The 19,108-nt window shown below is 36.6% G+C and overlaps 1 protein-coding gene across 11 annotated transcripts; it reads left to right on the forward strand.

Annotated features, from left to right (window-relative positions):
• Window positions 1-1,250: 1,250 nt before the first annotated feature.
• Window positions 1,251-18,611, forward strand: LOC114531723 (D(1C) dopamine receptor-like). Of its 11 annotated transcripts, none has more exons than XM_028553337.1 (4): window positions 6,860-7,089; window positions 13,508-13,713; window positions 16,355-16,724; window positions 16,994-18,611. In XM_028553337.1, exons 3-4 carry the CDS (start codon window positions 16,387-16,389, stop codon window positions 17,760-17,762), a joined length of 1,107 nt encoding a protein of 368 aa, XP_028409138.1. In that variant the 5' UTR covers window positions 6,860-7,089; window positions 13,508-13,713; window positions 16,355-16,386; the 3' UTR covers window positions 17,763-18,611. The 11 variants fall into 11 exon arrangements, with proteins under 11 accessions (XP_028409140.1, XP_028409138.1, XP_028409144.1 ...); XM_028553340.1 differs by lacking the exons at window positions 6,860-7,089; window positions 13,508-13,713 and adding exons at window positions 9,578-9,752; window positions 9,966-10,075; XM_028553338.1 differs by lacking the exon at window positions 6,860-7,089 and adding an exon at window positions 9,739-9,752.
• Window positions 18,612-19,108: the final 497 nt, after the last annotated feature.

Genomic DNA, 19,108 nt, shown 5'->3' on the forward strand with positions numbered 1-19,108 from the left:
ATTAGGTTGGTTACAATGGGTTGGTTATTAGAAATTTCAGAACCCTATTGTGAGGGGGCGCATAGGTGGTTTGCAATTGCCACCGTCTTGGCTGTTTTTCAAAACATGTGCACAAATAATTTTTCGTCGTTGCTGTATTTTAATACCCTCCCAATAATACGACAGAGATGATAAGCAGTTACAAAATAAACAAGGAAAAAGTAAATCAACGCAATTTGTCCTCTTGAAAAGCAAAAGTAAATTCAACCAAGATGGCGCCGAATGACTGAGAGTACAAAAAGTACAAAACATTAAATAGTCGTCACCCTGGACCTTGACTACTGTTTGCCTTTTTTTCGGAATGAGCTAAAACTAGTCAAATTAGTCAAGTTTGGCTAGAAATACAGAAAAAGGGATACAAAATGTGCCATGTATTTTTTCTCGCATTTTACAATATTTCGCAACTAAACTGTTAAAGAAGTGAAAAAGTGAAAGGCTTGTCTATTGACTTATGTTGTTCATAATAAAACCAGGTCTCCGGCCGGCCAGCCCCCTTATGATCAAAAGCTTGGTCCAGTGTTCCTATATTAATTAAAAGCGCCTGGGAACGAGGCTGAGCTTGTTCAGTTACGGTCAGTTAATTGAAAGGCTGAAAGCCAAATTATGTCAAAAACAGTATAAAATGGTCTCCCACGATGAGAAAATTGTTCAAAATAGCAAATTAAACAAATTCTAGATGAATAATTTGAGAAGCAAAATTTATGCTTCTTTTGTAAAAGTAAAAAGTACAATCTGTCTACGCCTCTCGCAAGGGAGGAGGGGGGGGGTCGTAGTGGAAGGTTTTTTCCATTAGCGCCCTCTAATGGTGTAGATCCTGTCACACCACAGTTGTCATACACAACGTGTATAATTTCATCGGGGTTAAATATTAATTCCTATTGAACTCTCAATTATCTTTGATTGTCCTACAAAATTGTCCCGTTTTAGACTTCTAATCTAGTTTACACTTGTTTACACTGTTTTTTTCTTGAACTTTCACACAAAAATTACGCAAAACCTGCATTTGATGTTGTCAAATATTGATAAGTTGGCCATGTTCATCAGGCTTTCAAATGACCCTGCATAGCAACCTCCTGGCAACACTAAGTGTTCTTTAATGGTTTGATGTACATCAATGGTTGCCTGTATCCTATTGGCTATGTGCTAACATACTTCATTAAGGAGCATAATCTTCTTTACATAAATAATTAGCAGTTTAAACAACACGCAAAGTCTGCTATGTTTATACACTGCAGCGTTCCAGATACACACGACAGTCTGGTTCAAATATCGAAAGAGTGTCACTGCAGTTTCAATGTACTCTTGATTCTTTCTTTATTGAAGATTCTAATCTGTAAGTAATTGTTCTAATTTATTACAAAGTGTTCGGGAATATTTTCGTAGCAATGTCTTATGACACACATTTCTTGCCCCCATTTCATCTGACATCTGTCTCTTTGTACGCGGTGGTCAGCACACTCTGTTATGTTTTATTTAAACAAGTGGTCGCTTCTATATTATAAATAATTGTAGGAAAGTTAGAAGATTCTATAGTAAGCTGTAAACAGCAGTTTACAGTATAGTTAGTGTCTTTATGTTAGTCTCTAGGTTAACAGCGCGCAGAAAGTAGATATACAGGTATGTAGAAACCAATTTTAAACGGTCAATCGATTTGGCTAAGCTAAGGCAAAGATGATACGCTGTAGACTTGACTATAGTATACGTAAACGTTAAAATATTGTCTTCTATCATACAGGGAGGATTTTATTAACGGCTAACGCTTTAACTGAAGTCTGTTGATCGGCTAGACAAGATAGTGGTTCGTGTGCAAGATAGTGCATGATTCATTTCAAGGCTAATAGGGTGAATAGCGTATATAAAGAGGGTCGAATGATTGACAAATTAACATTAACGTTAGGCAAAATCATGTACTGCATTTTCGATTTTACTACAAAAGTTCAATATTCGTTCAATTTGGATTGTCAGCCAACGTTTATCCTAGGGCGTACTTCAGACGTCATTTCTTACGCACGGATTCGTTCTACGTATTTCGCGAATAATGCTATAAAGTTCGCTGAAGAGTTGACTATGTGAGGTTGTTCATAGCCATCCACAAATGCGCCGCGCTATGTAGCGTAATAAAGGCAGGTACTGACTACTCTGGCTCATTTCGCCAGAGCCATCTTCCATTTTTGATTTTCAACGTTGAATTTGACACGATAATCATGTGGTGACTCCATAAATGCACTTTATTCCGAAATTTGCCATTCGTTAAAAAAACGAATCGTTTAAAAAAGCATCCAATTTTGCTCGACCGTTATAACCAAACTCACAACTTAATTAGTCCTGTCGTACAAAAATTGCGGCGTTTAAGAAGTGGTTTGAAAACCACGGGTATGTTTGTTTTGTTGTACAGAGAAACTTTTGAGGTGATTTTTAAGGCCCCATCCACGCGTACAAATCGCGACATCGGTGAACGAAAGCACAAGTTGTAGCGCGGCATTCTATATATATATATATATATTAGAATATATCGCGCAGCAAGAGTTTGTTGTTTAGTTTTGAACATCTGTGTATGTAGCACAGTAGCACTATAAACAATAGCACTGTGAACACGGCCTGCATCCGTTCATATCATTGAAAATACAATATATAAAATAACTCATGCATAGTTTGCGCTGTGCCTATGGCTGTGTTTACCAGAATTTTATATTCTAAAATGTAAATTAGGGTTGTCCAAGCTCTTCGCACTTTATTTTTGCGATAGCCACAGCTGCATAGAATCCCTCCCTTAGAAACAAAGCCAACAAGACCGCGATTACAGTGTTTGTACCCAAGTGGAAAGTATTTGTTTGGGTCTCGATTTGTAATGTTTGGGAAATGTTTGGTGATGTTGGATCCAAGGTTGGATCAAGTTTTATAAAAATTCGTGCAACATTTAGACTTTTGGCTGTAGCAATGCTGGCTAATGTACAATCTTGAACAGTCTTTCCCATGTTCAAACGACCTCAAAATCTGTTTTTCTTTCATACATGCTATGTTTGAACCCTCATGAGAGTTATCGTTTGTTTTTTACCTCGAATCGCTCAGTAATTCTTTGGCATAAATTCCAAATACGTGACCGCTTTTTTTATAGATTACGACACATTAAGTAAGAAATCCATCCAAAGCGTTTCCTGTTTTGTTCCCAACTTTCTGATGCAATCCTTTGACTTTGCATGTGATTATTGAATTATTCAAATGAAAAAAAAAATAGTGTAGCGCGCCCGGGACTACTCCACATGCATGCACAGTAACATTTTTGAGAGTTCTCATTAACGAATATATAACGTACGCAAACGCTATACCTACTTTACTTTAGACACAATTTGGAGCCAATTCAATATATATATATATATATATATATATATATTGTTATTATTTTGAATATTTCCCATCGGACCGTGTGAAAAAATGAATTAAAAAAGAATGAAAAAATGTGGATATAACGTAACACTAGCCTAGTGTAAGAAATTATTTAAAATGGAATTTTCTTATATGTGCCACTTTGTTATGTTTTTGAATTTGCCTTTTTCGCCGTATAATTAGACTACATAAAAGACATATTCTCGTTAAAGACGATGATATTTTAATACATACACAGTAGCTACGTTCAAAAACCGTATATAAAGTCTAAAGAAGTATAGTTTTCAAAATATGTCACTGCTATAAGTATATAACGTTTACCAGCGCGTGTTTAGTTTCAATAAGGCCACGTGAAATATATTCCTTGCATCGTGAAATCCGAAGGGGCAAAACGTTCCCTATTTTAAATTGATACAATTTTATATAATATATTATCAGTCAATTAAGAAAATATAGGGTTCGAGGTTTCAAACATTTAAATTTCTGTAATTCCCGACCTTAACTGTCACAAACCGAAATAAAAATTTACATGACACTTTTCTGTCATCTCCAAGTTATTCTCAGATTGACTTTAAGAACCATTGCAAACAGTGTCAGAGGTAAGAACCCAAATCGAAGTCCGTTATAAACCATTTATATATCAGTGTAATGTCTAAAATCAGTTGTGTTTGTGTGAAATTGGCAATTGAAATTAGAACTACGAAAGTGAACTGTCTTAGAATATCCTGTCGGGCGCATGGTGTCGAAATATTTTTTATAGTGAAATATGAAGGTGAACTGTCTTAGAATATCCTGTCGGGTGGTATCAAAATCTTATTTCTAGTGAAATATGAACAAAATCCTGGAAAGCGAAGCTCTAGCTTTGCTTAAAATTTTAGCTTATAGCTTTAGGGCGGTGATAAATGTCAAGGGCAGGCTTGTCAGGCCCCGGCCAAGGCCAGGTTCTATGTCATCATGCGTATATATTGACACCAAAATATAAGCCGGGATACACCATGCCAAAAAAATCACCACGTATGTTTGAAGGAACCCAAGATTCTGTTGGGAACTTCGAACGAACTTTCTTTTTTGTTCGGCATATTCCTTGAGGAATGCATGCGTGCGTCGGGAAAATCATAGAAAATGTTGGCATGTTGTCAATGTTGAATGGCCTTATTTAGCTTAGATGACCTGCCAAATTATAGTTTTGACCCGTCCTAAACTATAAACTTCACTGCCAGAACGAACAAATGATATAGTCATCAGTAGTCATTATTCACAAGCGCTTTATTCTCTTCAGTTTAGTTCTCTTATAGATTCATGCGGGTTTTTTACTTTTCTCGTTAAATAAGATCGTTGAACACGAGGATCTATAGTTTTCTCGGCGATATATTGGCCGAGTTTTAAAAAGAGAACACTCTAGAAAAAGACTATGTAGCTATGCGGAAGGATAGTAAAACTGATCCCATTGGAATCAACTCGGCTTGAATGAGAAAAACAACTTCGTTAATTAGAAATATATATTTGAATTTCAAAATGGAAAACAGCCTATAAAGATGATAAATGGGACTTATTAAAAGGGCAAATTAACGTCGTTTAGGCTTGATGACAAAAACAACATTAAAATTTTAAATGTTTTTGACAAAACTACTACCTGACCTAATGATTATATTATTCATATATACACATCAGCATTTTTACAATTTCCTGTTTTGATCACATGCATGCAGGAAAGATTAAATGAGGTCCAAGCTCAGGGATTACGGATTTAACAAGAAATTACTATTTACTGGAAACAACGCTTGTCATTTGGGATAAATGGATTATGGCAAAGCCAAGTCAAGGCCATACTTGATTGGAAAATCCTATTGACGTATTGTTCATTTGCCGCAAGCCATTTAGCCCATAAACTATAGTTATCGCGTTAGCTCAGCAACATAAATGCGTATTTTTTTAAACACTTTAGCTCAGAGGTAACCCGCAAGCTGTACGTGAATTTTAGCATGCCGCGTGACTTCATATCATCACATCGTAAACACATCATCATGTTGACTTTAGCTCGATGAAATATTAGATACTCTGAGTAGCAGAGAATCAACAAATTAATAAATTTTTGTCATTTTTGGCTAATCAAAATATGCAGTTAAGACGTCAAGTGACCAATCGGCCTATCTACACCCCAGAGGCTTAAGGCCATGTTACAGGGTATGCAATTTTTCTTGCACCTTGCAATGCAATTCTACGTTTGAGAGATGGCAACTACGAAACTTTTATGTTTATTACACTCCATGTACGTTTCATACACTTACATTATGAATACTCTGTACTAATTTACATCTCTTACAAGTAGGATTGCATTGCATCGTGTAACAGGGCCTTTACTCACTTTATATACGTGCGGGCTGTTGAAAGGGGCCCGGCCTATGGCTATGCCTTTGCATGTATCTCATACACCGCGGACTGACTGCTCGGGAGATCTTCGCTTGTCGTTTTAAAGCATTACGTAACTATATACAAAGTTTAGCTCGGTGGCTTAGAAAGACAAATATATCGGTCTACTGATGAAGAAACAACAATGACGAACAAAATATTACCAACGACAAAATGTTGAGGGGGGGGGAGCGGTCTAAACAAACACACCGGTCGCAACTGAAGACAATCATTCGCTTGTTCGTGCTTCTTGAAACAGTGAAAACTGGAACATCAACATCAAAAACCTTTGTCGATGAGAGGTGATTTCCCGACATATTTAGGACTGAAGAAGAAGCCGCACTATTGTGTTGCTTTGCGACTTCCTTCCTGTCAAAAGTAGGCTTAATTTGGTTATAGGGAAAGGACCCACTCACCTGCAATACCTGTCATTCATACACTGAGTGTTTTGAAAGCAAAAGGCTGGGCTGTTTCTGTGTTTAAATAAACCAAGTATTGGTTGGGAGAAATATTATTACCAAGTCAGTTGTGGTGTTAATGTTGACAAAGCCGTAGTCATAAAAACAGTCTGCTAAGATTATTTTAAACAGGTGAAGATTTGTCTTAAGTCAAGAATTTGCGTGTTTATACTGGTTTGTTTTCATAAAATATATATTTCGCCTAAAATCGGTTTATTCAAATAATTCAATAGCATGTCCAATCCAGTTTTACTATCCAGATCAGTTGACTACACCCCCAGGCTATACATCATACATACCAGGGTCTGCTAGGTCTGCTTTTAGTTTCGAGGTTGGCGGTTTCAAGGACTCGATGAGATAAATGCAAACTAGTATTTTACTTTTCACCGAAACAAGTACCGTGTTACACACAACAGCATCTGCATGTCCCAGCATGCATGTAGATATGTTATTCCAAGTCCACGTGACGTGAACTCCAGTCTCCAGCTATGATTTTGGCAACTGAAAGCTTATCACCTCATGATGTCACAACCTGGCTCCTTCCCACATCGCTAATTACTACATTTCCGTATTAAGTACGCGTGCGTAGGTAGAGTTCGAGTTGAAAACATAATAGGAAACGATCGTAACGACCCTTCCTCAGAGTAAACATCCCTTTGAAAACACCTCACCTCCAGAGCATATAAAAGACTACATGGTTTTCCTATCTGTTTAAACGTGTTTCTCTTTTGGATATAAATCGAGAGAAGAATCAAAAGTTGATTGAAAAATATTTTGTGTACTAGTACTGAAGATAAAGGTATGTTTGTACTATTATCAAGTGGCTCCCTAATGCCTTGTCTTGTTTGCCAAGAATACCAGTACATTTAATTTCAATGCATACAACTAAACAGACCAAAAACGTATTGAGTGTCCGCAACAAATACTTCGTCCAAAGAACAGAATGTTTGCAAGCAATGCGCGCAATTAGTTTGTCATTTCAAGCGCATGCAAACACTTTCTATGAAAGAAAACATATCCAGCGACATCGCACGTGCGGCAAATGCTGTGAATGACTAATTCGTGGTAGTTGAAATTTTTTAGTTACAGAAGTTGGAATAGTCAATAGCTATATATTCTCTTGTTGTTATGACTTGTTCGACGATAGTGTGACGAAAAAAAATGTACTTTAAAACCGCCCAATAGGGCATTGTGCTTTCGGATTTTAGGAAAAAAGTAGGATACTTGAGATAAATCGTTTTAAAGTCAGAGTTCACGCGTTCTGAACTTTTAGGGAAGCTCTTCGCTTTATTGCTAGAAATTGAGCTTTCATGTCTTAACTGAAGGAAATGTACGACTGATTTCGCCTTTCTATAAACTTATTATCGTCCTTATTTCGAGCCTTATTTGGTAGCTACAGCTTAGTGAGCTTACCAAAGGCAAAGAGACATATCATGGAGAAGTTTATTTAAATGCTGATTACTTAAGCGCTTTCCTTTTAGCGGGCTAAATGGTCAAAACGCGGTCATATCAGTTTAGAATACTTTGTTAAAAATAAAGCGATTAGACTGCTTTTCCAGTGCCAGGCAGATGTAAATACCGATTTACTTGAATGCAGAGTTCTTGAAATTCTCTCAGCCTAACCTAAATAATTGGCTATATATTGCCAGTAATCTGCTACCAAAATTCAACGACAACAGGACCCGCGGTTTGGTCGTTTTTAATATCGGGTTGATTTTGTATAGAATTAAGAGTTTTTTACTCTTATAAATCAAACGCAGTACATGAAAAGACTCTTGCAGTTTGAGTCTCAATGGCAGTTTGAGCATCATACAATTTTATATTGATAGTGAAATTTTTTATGTCTTGATGAAGAGTTGTCGAAAAGTGGATTTGCTTTGACCAATAATTACCAATATAACTATATAAAGTAAATATTATAAGTGTGAACACCTAAAAACAAACTTGTGGAGTGAAACTGCCAAGAGAAACTTAACAAATACGCAATGCAAGTGTGGTAAACTCTTTTTAAGGGATACTTAAGATGCAAGGTACAAGATTTTATATAGCTATACAAGTAAACCCTCTGGACTAAAGGCAAAGCTAAACACGTTTTTGGTCACACAAACTATATATATAGCACAATGATTTTGATCTCTGTTACACAGTTCTATATAATCAATTGCTTAAATTAACACATAAACAAAAGTTTATTTGAAAAGTTTCCACTTGTGGTAAAATTTTGTCCTTACATACAACTTAACTTGCTAATTGTTATTTCCCTCGTAAAATCATCTCCCAATCTAACAATCATTGTAAAGAACTAGCTAATGAATGGCGAGGCGTTGTACGAATCATTTCAGATATGAATCATATTCATGAATAAAAATAAAACGAACAGAGGATATACGGCCGATTTTCGTTTTTGTCTTAGCCGGACATGAATGAAATAAGAAACGTAGTCAACAAGTATTATTGTGAGTGAAGGGTGAAGTTTTCAAGACGGCTTTTCAAACTAAGCTTTAACCTTTCCAACGAATTAAGTGTCTTTGAAAAACATGTCAATTTTTGCTCTTGACCTCTTGGAATTTGTCCTCTAGCCAATTCTTATCCTGATGGTCCCGTGATTGGTTTCATACTTCAAAGTAGGAATTGTTGATTGATAAATATGTAAAACTTCCGCTTCTTTTACGGCACCGTTCTCTTCCTTCATGGAAATAATGGCGTGTTTTGCCACTGACCTGGAAATGTAACTGGATAATTTCCAATGTAAGCAAGTAGTAGCAGCGTCTTTGAACCGCAAGCAATAAACTTCTAACATATATATCCGGCTAGCTTTGGTTGGCTTTTTAATCTAACCTGAGCTCCGTAGTTAAAGTGAGTTGAAAAGTACAGAGCTTGGGGTACAATTTACCCCTATGCATTAATTTCTACTTGCCATCCCTGCCCATCCACACGCATCCTCGAGATCCTTCGACGTCAAACCCCGTACCTAAATCGTCCAGATTTAGATAAAAATGTTTTTGCCACAAAGCGATTTAAATTGCAGATAAAACAATGCAAACATATTTCATATCAGAGGCAAACATTTACATATAGTTGGTGTCACGTTAAACGTGTTTATCCATGTTTTATGTGATGCAATCAACACAAGCCCTGGTGAAAAATAATTTAAGAATCTTTCATTGTGTGCAGGTGTACCCTTTGTTTATTCCTGCGATAAAACATTATCTATGTATAGAGAAATTAATCAATTTCCATGCAGGAAACAGGTGGATGTTTTACATTTTTAAAAACATCTAATCACACAAATAATACATCGCTAACACATGATAGGTAAAAAAATCAGTCCCGTTAAATTCATTGTAGCAATTAAACATTACCGAACAAGTAGAACAACATCACTGTCACGAACATTTACATTACCTGAAGTATTAGCACTGAAACGCTGAAATAACAAACTACAAGTTTCAGGAATTTCTGGTAAGCTTTTTTGTTCCGTTTGTCAGTCTACGCAATGTTTGCTGTAATGCTGTTGTTGTAGCCGGTCTTATTTATAGTGAGAATTTATTGTCTTCCGTCGTATACATGGGACGACCGAAAAACGATTAATTATATATTTATAAAGCAAAAAGTATTGTGACAAATGTCCGATAACGTCTTCGCCAAAATGATGAAATTATTATTCTCGATTAGGGCTATTGATGGTCTATTTGTTTGCCAGTTTATACCTGTTGTTCTGGGTTATGCTTTCGGCATGAAAAATCAAGAAAAAGAGCATGGAAGCCAATGGAAGCCAAATAATAGTACTATTTTAATCATTTTTTTTCAATGACTATAATTTTCACAGTGATCTGTCGTAGTATCTGACGTTCGTGTCAATTCATACAGATAATTATTCATTTGATACTTATCGGAAAACACAAGCATAAAATTTCAATGCTATAATGAGAAAAACAATCACATGAACCTATATACTAGTCTTGTCAGCCTTAGCCTAGTGGGAATCGTGCCGTGTATAAACACAATGACATCAAACTTGATCCAAACTTATCGATAGATTTCGCGTATGCACACGCCCTCGCTTGTTGTGCTGGTTTTTTCTTCCCATAATATATGATTCAGGTTTGAAGTGCCATCCATTATTAGTCCATTTCCTTATCTTCGTGTTGGCATAGTGTTCTAGCAAAGCCCAAATATTAAATCAAATAGTCCTGTTGTTGTTGTTGTTGTCAAAACTAAAGCGAGAGATCGCCGTCGCTACAGACTGAGAGACACGTCTAAAACGCAATTTGAAGACTTTCAGTGCCAGTGGTAAGCGGATATATCTTTTAAAAACAATTTTTAAGACTAATTTTGTGAAACAGGCAGCTCTTAGCTGAAACTTGTAACATATTTTATATTTTCAAACATCAGAACTACCGTTACGTTAATTCATAATTAATTATACGCAAATTCTATAGCGGGTTTTTTCTCGAGAGAATTGAGCATTGTATTATCCCGACAAGCTCTACGCTAGAATATTTACTTAGCATGATGTTTAAAAAACCTAGTTTGACAAGGAATAAATTGTGTTTTCACCGGACATGAAATGCATCATTTCTTCATGCTTTATTAGTATTCCTTTTTACTGCAACGCGAATTACGGACTTTATCCTGTAAGTTAACTGCATGTTGCACTTTAGTTATCGTTATTCGTTAGGTATTTTTCTTTTAGCAAAACCTATACAGATATCAATATTGAATATGCACAGCATGAATATTATGAATATATACAGTTGTATATTAGTGTAACACTACGACTCAAGTCATTTAACATGAGTTGAACGGAAATTGTACGAAATATTTCAACTGTTGTTAAAGCAGTTGAAATACGGAAGTGGAGAAAACAGTCAATAGAGAAAATCTACGGGCGCTTTCCTTTATCACGGAAAAACGGCCAGACCGGTCCTTTTGTATTTCGGTACAGACAGATAACTGGTCAGATTTTAGAGTGTTTCGAGAACTCTGCATTCAAGTATATCGTTATTTACATCTGACTGGCACAGGAAATGCAGTTTCACCGCTATATTCTTAACGAAATACTCGATTTCAATTTAAAATATGACCGGTCTGACCATTTTGGCCGCTTAATGGAAGCGCCCTACGTTAGAAACACGTAGATTTAATGCAGGTGATACCGAAATGCAGGCCAGGGTTAGAGTAATTTTGTAAAACCTTTTTAGTATTCGCAAAATATAACGGCGCCATCTACCCCCAGCCAAGCATCCTGTATGCGAGTTACAGCTGCTTTTTTTCGCAACTACTTCTCTCCTGCGTGACTCAAACGCTGTGCACACGCAAACGCGTTAATGGTATAGATAATAAGGCATCTTAACCCACCATTAACATTTTGCTTTTAATGCAAGCGGTTGGCGAACGAGAAGCCTATGGCTATGTTTTACATGAGTCATGACTCCATGAATTATATTTATATGCACCAGTTCTGCTTAATGTTTTGTAATTGTCAGGGCTGTGGAAACATAATTTTAAAGCTGCAGGCTATTTTACATTTCCCTAATGCCGTATGCGACATAGACCCATGGAATACTAATCTATATTTCAATTTTCTTTTGATGCAAATGCCAGTCTTCATAAATAAGGGACTCACAAGCCACCTTGTTGGCCTTACAAGCCACCTTGTTTCCTTTCAAAAATGGCATTGAATGAATAAGGGGGATTGAATATTTGACCTGTATAATGCAGTTCGACTAGCGCCAATGGTATTGCGATATATGTATATCACTAATTTTAATTCAAGTTTTCAACATGCGTTTTGCATGTGTTTGTGTTTCAAATGTAAACATGTTTGATGAGTTGTAGATTTAATCTTGATAAATGTGTTTGAATTACGTGTTTGTCGCATTTGAATTCTAAGAGGCATATGCATTATGCATGATTCTTGTTTTTTGTAAATTAAATGGTTTTTATACTTTAGGGGCATCTCTTAATCAAAAGCATGAGTTTGAACGCACAAAAAAGAACCATAAAAAATTATACATCCCCCCGCCTTTCGTACTTCATGTATATATGCATATATGGCACTTTGTTCCTATTGCATGTCATACATCTACCAAACGCTTGCATGATAAACATTTCATGTCGTTTGTTTCATCTAATGAATATTTAAATACTAAAATGAAGTGTTTTCCTGTTCACGGTTGTTTTCAGTATGTCTCCTTGCGAGAACTTAGCGTTTTAGGCATTTCACCGCTGCAGCTGTTCCGTTGTACCCCGTGGTGATAGGGAAGAGCTATTCAGTGATATATAAATATGACTGAGTGAAGCATATTACAATTTATTTGCTGTTGCACAAACATCGAATGTGTTTATATGACGAGTGAACAGGCGAACGATTATCAGATTGCCGTACTTGTGCGTGATATAGTAGGCAAATTTGAAAAAAAAAACACTCCAGCTAAGGCCAGAGCCTAATATTTAAGGGTGAGTTATCATTAAATATTTTTGACGCGATTTGCTGATGTTTGTCTTGCTTATTAATCCTATAATCCTCGTGGGTCTCCTGCCATCACAACGTGTTGGCAATGATTTACATGAAGTTCTTTAAATTTCGTGCCGTTTTCCAGCATATAACAATATAAACATGTTTATGTGAATTTTTAATTGACACGCCGTTTTTCGTATGTCTCAGAATATGTCTCAGGTATTGTAATCTCAACTATCTTGTTAATCAGTTAACCATGAATATATTGTGCAAAAAGACTAGTTAACCTGAATATGCTTAGAAGGTATTCAGGTATGTGGGTGCATTTTTGCATGATGCTGATCGCTTGCGGTAGAAACATTTGATGGACCTATCATAATCGGTTAAACTGTCATGTTTCCAGAAGATAATCTTGGCATCAATAGAATATTTAACATATTTCGGTTTGCTTCGATACGGTCGCTTTAAAAATTGCTCATCGAATTTACACCAACTGAGCGCGCCTCAAAGTATTAACGTGCGCAAAATATACCTCAGCACGCGCATCGAATGGACGCGATCTTAACAAAATTCGTTCTAAAGAGGTTAATTTATATAGCATGCTTGCGAAGTTGGGAATCAAATTGAATTAAGAAAATAATGAGTAGAAATGACAATACTATTGTGTTTGCTTGCGGGTTTTTACTAATTTGTCCAATATTATTTGCAGTCATAACTCAATATTTGTTCAAAGCCATGTTTCTTTGACCTTTAGGTTTAATCATGTGAAGACTTGACCTATTTACGTAATAGCTGATACTAAGCTGCTAGTCACTGATAGACACAGACAATTGTCACGAACTTACCGTGTATAATAACTTGTGCATCTTAAAAAATAAAGTGTTGGAATACTGTGCATTCTTAGTGGCAAAGAGTCTTGTGTTGTTCTGGGAGTAGAAAGGCTTTTAAATCTTTAAAAAGGTATATATACATTATAGAATTCACTAGATCAAACAATAAATTCCGCCAAACTAGTCAGCTCATAGTTGGACTCCGGCGAACTATCAACGATAACTGTATTGTAATAGTCCGGTTTTGTTTGATATTTAACTATGATATATAACTGACATGATATATAGAACATTGAAAATATGACAGCGTTCATATATCTGTTATAGCCATGGCATATAGTCTGTTGGTAAAGATAAGTTACTGTAACAGAGAGATGCTTGAAATATGACCTGCAGCTCGTCATCTTGTTTACCAATGAGCTTGAATATTTTATAGAATGGGGCATTGTCTGCTGCTCTTTAAAAAAATTACCATGTTAGGTCCTGCTATATGTAGTTTCGATTTGAATATATCATGGTGTCAATCGAACGTTAATTAAGGAGGGCGATATTCATATATTCTGTTATGCCAGCCTGGTTTCTATTGAAAGTGAAATGGTTTTCAAAAGAAATTAGCCGTTCGAAGGCATAGCAGAATATATGAATATAGTCCCCCTCAATTACCGTTCGATTGACGCCAGTGGAGTATATGGTCGATAACTCAGCGACAAGAGGTGTGGTTATAAAAGAACAAACCTCGCGAGAATCATCCGTGGATAGTTCAGACACAAACCATACTTGTTGTAAAATGGCTATCCATTTTAAGTGTCTGTTTAGGTATGCGTAAACCAGTTACAAACACAGTAGCTTGTCGTAAAGAATATTACCTATCAGTCGGCCTACACATTTAAAACATTAACGTACTTGCAAAACATGTCATTACTTGCAAAAAAGAGTCACGATATATTTTGCTCAACAACTATAAGGAAAGGCATGAGTTTAATTCTCATCCTAAACAGATCACCCTTCGGAAATAATTTACACAGTGTTGATGGCCGTTGATTCTTCTTTAGATAGTATCAGGGTTCACAGAGTGTTATCATTACGAACCGATAACATTGTTCCTAGGTTATGCTGGAAACCATTATGCACCTTTTTAGCGAAAACATCACGCAACTGCTAATTTAAATAATTCGCGCTGTTTGTATAAAGTGTGAGATGTTTTATTCGCAAAATAACAGTGTTTGATCTTTTTTTTCATCGACCCTTGAGATATTTTAATTCTCTGAATAGTGTAATCGGACAAACATGTTAATTAAATGGTAAGTCTAATGACGAGAACGAAGACGGACAGGAATTCACCGCAAGCGAGAATTACATTAGGTGTTTGCGTGTGGTATTTATTGAGATACATTTCCGAGAATCTATATTTAGGCTTCATTGTTTTTCAGAACATATTTATCATCGGAAAGGATACACTATCCTGATTTCGTGAAATGTTTTGCATTCAATAAATGATGTAATGACTTCAGATGAATTCGATGCCCTCTAGGCATGTCATGCACGTACAAACAACATATTTTTCGAAGTATTTTCTATTAATGAAAGATAGTATCGGACTTTTGTTTACACTTATCTTTTAACCTAACCTTTACATTAAGGCTCCCTAATGTGTTCGGGATTGGAAATATGCAGTATCAGGTGTTTGCATAGGCGGCACGGGCATGCAGCACAAACACATTTCGTTATAGGGGCAGTCCTCTGTTGCCGTTTTTATGTTCATTTGACGTATGTGTTGACAATTATTTCGCGCATATCGTGTATTTGGGTTAGGGCTGTAATTTCCCCTGAGGTAATTATATTCCCGAGACGGGTCTGTCCATATGAATAAATCAGGATTGTGCGTTTTTGACGCGAGAAGTCAACATTAGACACTGGTCTTAGAAGGCACCATTATTGGACTCTGTGTGAACTGGAATAAGGATAAAAGTTTTCATGATCCCATCAAAAACACCACTAATATTCTGATTTTGGGCTTCAAAGATTGCGACTAAATAACCGTTTAGTCATCGTTCCAGTGTTTATAGAGTTCACTAGAAGGTTACTCGCCGCTATCTTGATTCCTGATTAGCTAAATGTGGTCACTATATAGCAAATCTTTATATAGTTTAGTGATAAACTAACCAAAACTGTAGCGTATTCTGAGTTTAATTCGCATCAATGGATTCTTAGGGGGATATTAGGCCATTATTTTACCATAAATGACCCCGAGGACCCGGGGTCTTCTATAAAAGTAACGGACGCGAATGTTTATAATACAACTCCTATTTTGATGCAAGAGGGAAGAACTACACCGCTTCAATGGACCATTTGCATAACAAAAAGAGAATTTTCGAAAAGGGCATACTAAACTTAGTAAAATTGCCAAGTATAGCTGCAAAATATTGTAAAGACTAAAGTACCGAAGATATAACCAAGCAAAGTTGGCAAATTATACTTTTCTACTATGGCCGGAAGAGTTAATTACACAGTTCCGCTCTTAATACAAAAAATATACAAAAATTGCCAACTTCACATGGCTATATTTTTCGTACTTGACTTTATATATTTGGCAACCAAACGTATAGCGGTTATACTAATTTTGGTGTGCTCTTTCTCGTCGTGTGGTGATTTACTTCCTTGTTATACTTATAGATCATAAGTTGGTCAATTATGCGAGTGGTCCAATATTTAGCTACTCTTATTTTTTTAGGTAAAAGTAAAGAGTGATTTTTTTTATTTCTATCATTTAGTTGAATCAGACAATGGCCTCTAATAATAGCATATGAAGATGGCACTTTACGTGTTGGAAACAAAAAACCTCTACATTGCCTCTGCGTTATATGTTCTAATATCCCTGATGAGTATCATTGGGAACAGTTTGGTCCTAGCTGCATATTTTAAAACATCCAAGATTCGTAATAATAGAACAAATTTCTTAATCGTGAGCCTGTCATGCGCTGATATGATTGCAGGCTGTTTTGCAATTCCACTGTACATGTACTTGATGCTGATTCAATTCAGAGGATATAATCAGAGTGCTGAATATTTTGTTTATCAGTTTACCGACGTATTTTCTATAACCGCATCTGTGTGGCATTTGGCCTTTATCAGTTTAGAAAGGTGAGTTTAAACTTATTAATAAGTATTTCAATATAGACCTAATATATCAAGCATTAGTCTGTTTTTGTCTGGTCCTAATAAAGCTGTCACTATTCTTTCTCTCAGAAACCATCTGCACATAATTCGGTGTATAATGGATATCATTTTTATCGGTATATAGGCGATGCAGTCAGCTACCTTCAGGCTTTCAAAATCACGACACTGAGTCTGAGTTCAGTGAGTTGACCACTGAATTAATATTAATGTTATTCATATTCTCCACATTTCAGATATTTTGCAATTATATGGCCAGTTATCCACCACGTGGCGACATCTACAACATGGTTCATTGCTATTGGAATATTATGGTTTATCTCCATTTTATCTGCGGGCCTATCGTTGGAGCTTTATAAGTTCAAAATGAAATACATCATTTACAATACCGCCTCTCTGTTCGGCCTGCCTGCGATCATCATTATCTTCTGCTATTTGTCTATAATGTACTCTACGATACGCCGCTCATATGTAACATCGAGGCAAACCTTTGAACGGGAACTCAAGGTGTCTCTAACTATATTCATTTTAATATTTCTGTTTATTATATGCTGGTGTCCATTTTTCACGGCTGCCTTAGTCAGCAGTAAATGCCATTGTATCTCACTGACAGTTGTGGTATACCTCAAAGCCTTGCATTTTGCTACCAGTTGTGTAAATCCTGTGGTCTATGCTGCTCGGATACCGGATTTTAGAAAAGCATTTACAAAAATCCTTCCCAAACAAATCGTAACGTTTGTTTTCTGTTTGCTGCACCCAAGATCTCGGGAAAGTCCGCCAGGACCTCGGGCACGCGCGTCAAGTACGTTGTCTTCCACGCTCGTGATGACTGATGGGGGAAGGCGAAGGGCAACCCTTTTGGAAAACAAGGGGGCAGTGGACCAACTACCCGTGGCCAAAGATAGTCCGATGGCTAGCAGTGTAACGTCAAACAAATGTGTCACATTCCTCTCTGATAGTCCGTCGTCATCCGCAACGGGAGTGGCCCAGTTAACGAAAGTGTAAAGTTCACTGATCTATAAACAAAGATGATGGCTGGATATTCCATGTGTTCGGTTCAGGAGTATGCTCCGTCAATTTCTAGTGGTTGGATCAAGTGATGAAGATAACATCTTCACTATTGATCGAGTGGTCTGATTGATAAGAAAAAAGTTGGCCACAAACAAGGACAAGTTAAATGACGTGCATGAACCCATGAGTTCACAAAACACGAGAACATGAAACAAGACATGAACATCTCTAAATATTGGCACAGAAGGGAGAACATGAAACAAGACATGAACATCTCTAAATATTGGCACAGAAGGTATCATGCTTTTACTAGACAATACAAACTTCAGCTCACGATTTATTATTTTTTGCCTTCGAGTAAAGGTTTTCTGTCGTGTTCCATTACTACGTAAACCCACTCACTGCAAAAAAGGAGCCTGCCGTTCTGTTAGGAAAAAAGATTTAGTGAAATCCTTGTATATTATGTATATTATGCAGTTAATGTTTACTGAAAACACAAAAAAGACTGAACTCTGAGTCCCTGTTTCCACGTACCTGGATAAGAGTGTTACGGTAGCGACCATTTACAATAGACCTTTCTCATAATGGCGTCAAGCGCGAAAAGTCCGATGTTACACGTAGTTTGATTGGATCGTTAGTTTTTGGGAGCCAATCAAACTTCGTGGAACATGAAGTATGAACACGTGGAGTATGACTTTGTAACGGCTGCGTGGAAATGGGACCTGGGTTCTGACTGATAATAGTAAATCTTAGATAGGATGGGAACTGTAAAATTGCTAAATATATTAAAGTATAGAATTATTTTAAAAAACTCTTGTCATCAAAGATATGTCTACAGGACTTGGTGTTTGGATGCTAAATAGGTATTCCCCACTAACTTTAGACGATATGTATGTTCGGCTGCTCACAGTCGTAACAAGTTTCACGAAATTTTTAATATTACGTACTACTGTCCGTATTTTTCGTCTGTTTCGACTATCGCATCTCTTCTCAGTGACCACCATGCGTCGTGTGTTAAGCTCAGTTTTAAGTTTTAAGCCTGGTTGTAAGCTATGCTGGTACGGATCACGGGTGGGTTGGGAAGCGGGTGTTCGGGTACAACTTGGACGGAGGTCCATTGCTTCGAATATAAGGTTAAGCGGACCCATGTTAGGTAAAAATAACTATGTATAATAATTTTTTTACAGTAAAATATTTGTAGTAAAAAATAGCCTCGGTTACGAGGCCACACTAGTGAAATCACGGTCAGACACCATGGATTGTACCATATATGGATTGTGATTGTTGATCTTATTCATCTATATAAGATAAAGTATTAGCAGATTTTAGTGATTTTTACC

This window comes from Dendronephthya gigantea, unplaced genomic scaffold (genome assembly GCF_004324835.1).
Source record: "Dendronephthya gigantea isolate DGI-Jeju-01 unplaced genomic scaffold, DenGig_1.0 000074F, whole genome shotgun sequence".
NCBI lineage: Eukaryota > Metazoa > Cnidaria > Anthozoa > Malacalcyonacea > Nephtheidae > Dendronephthya > Dendronephthya gigantea.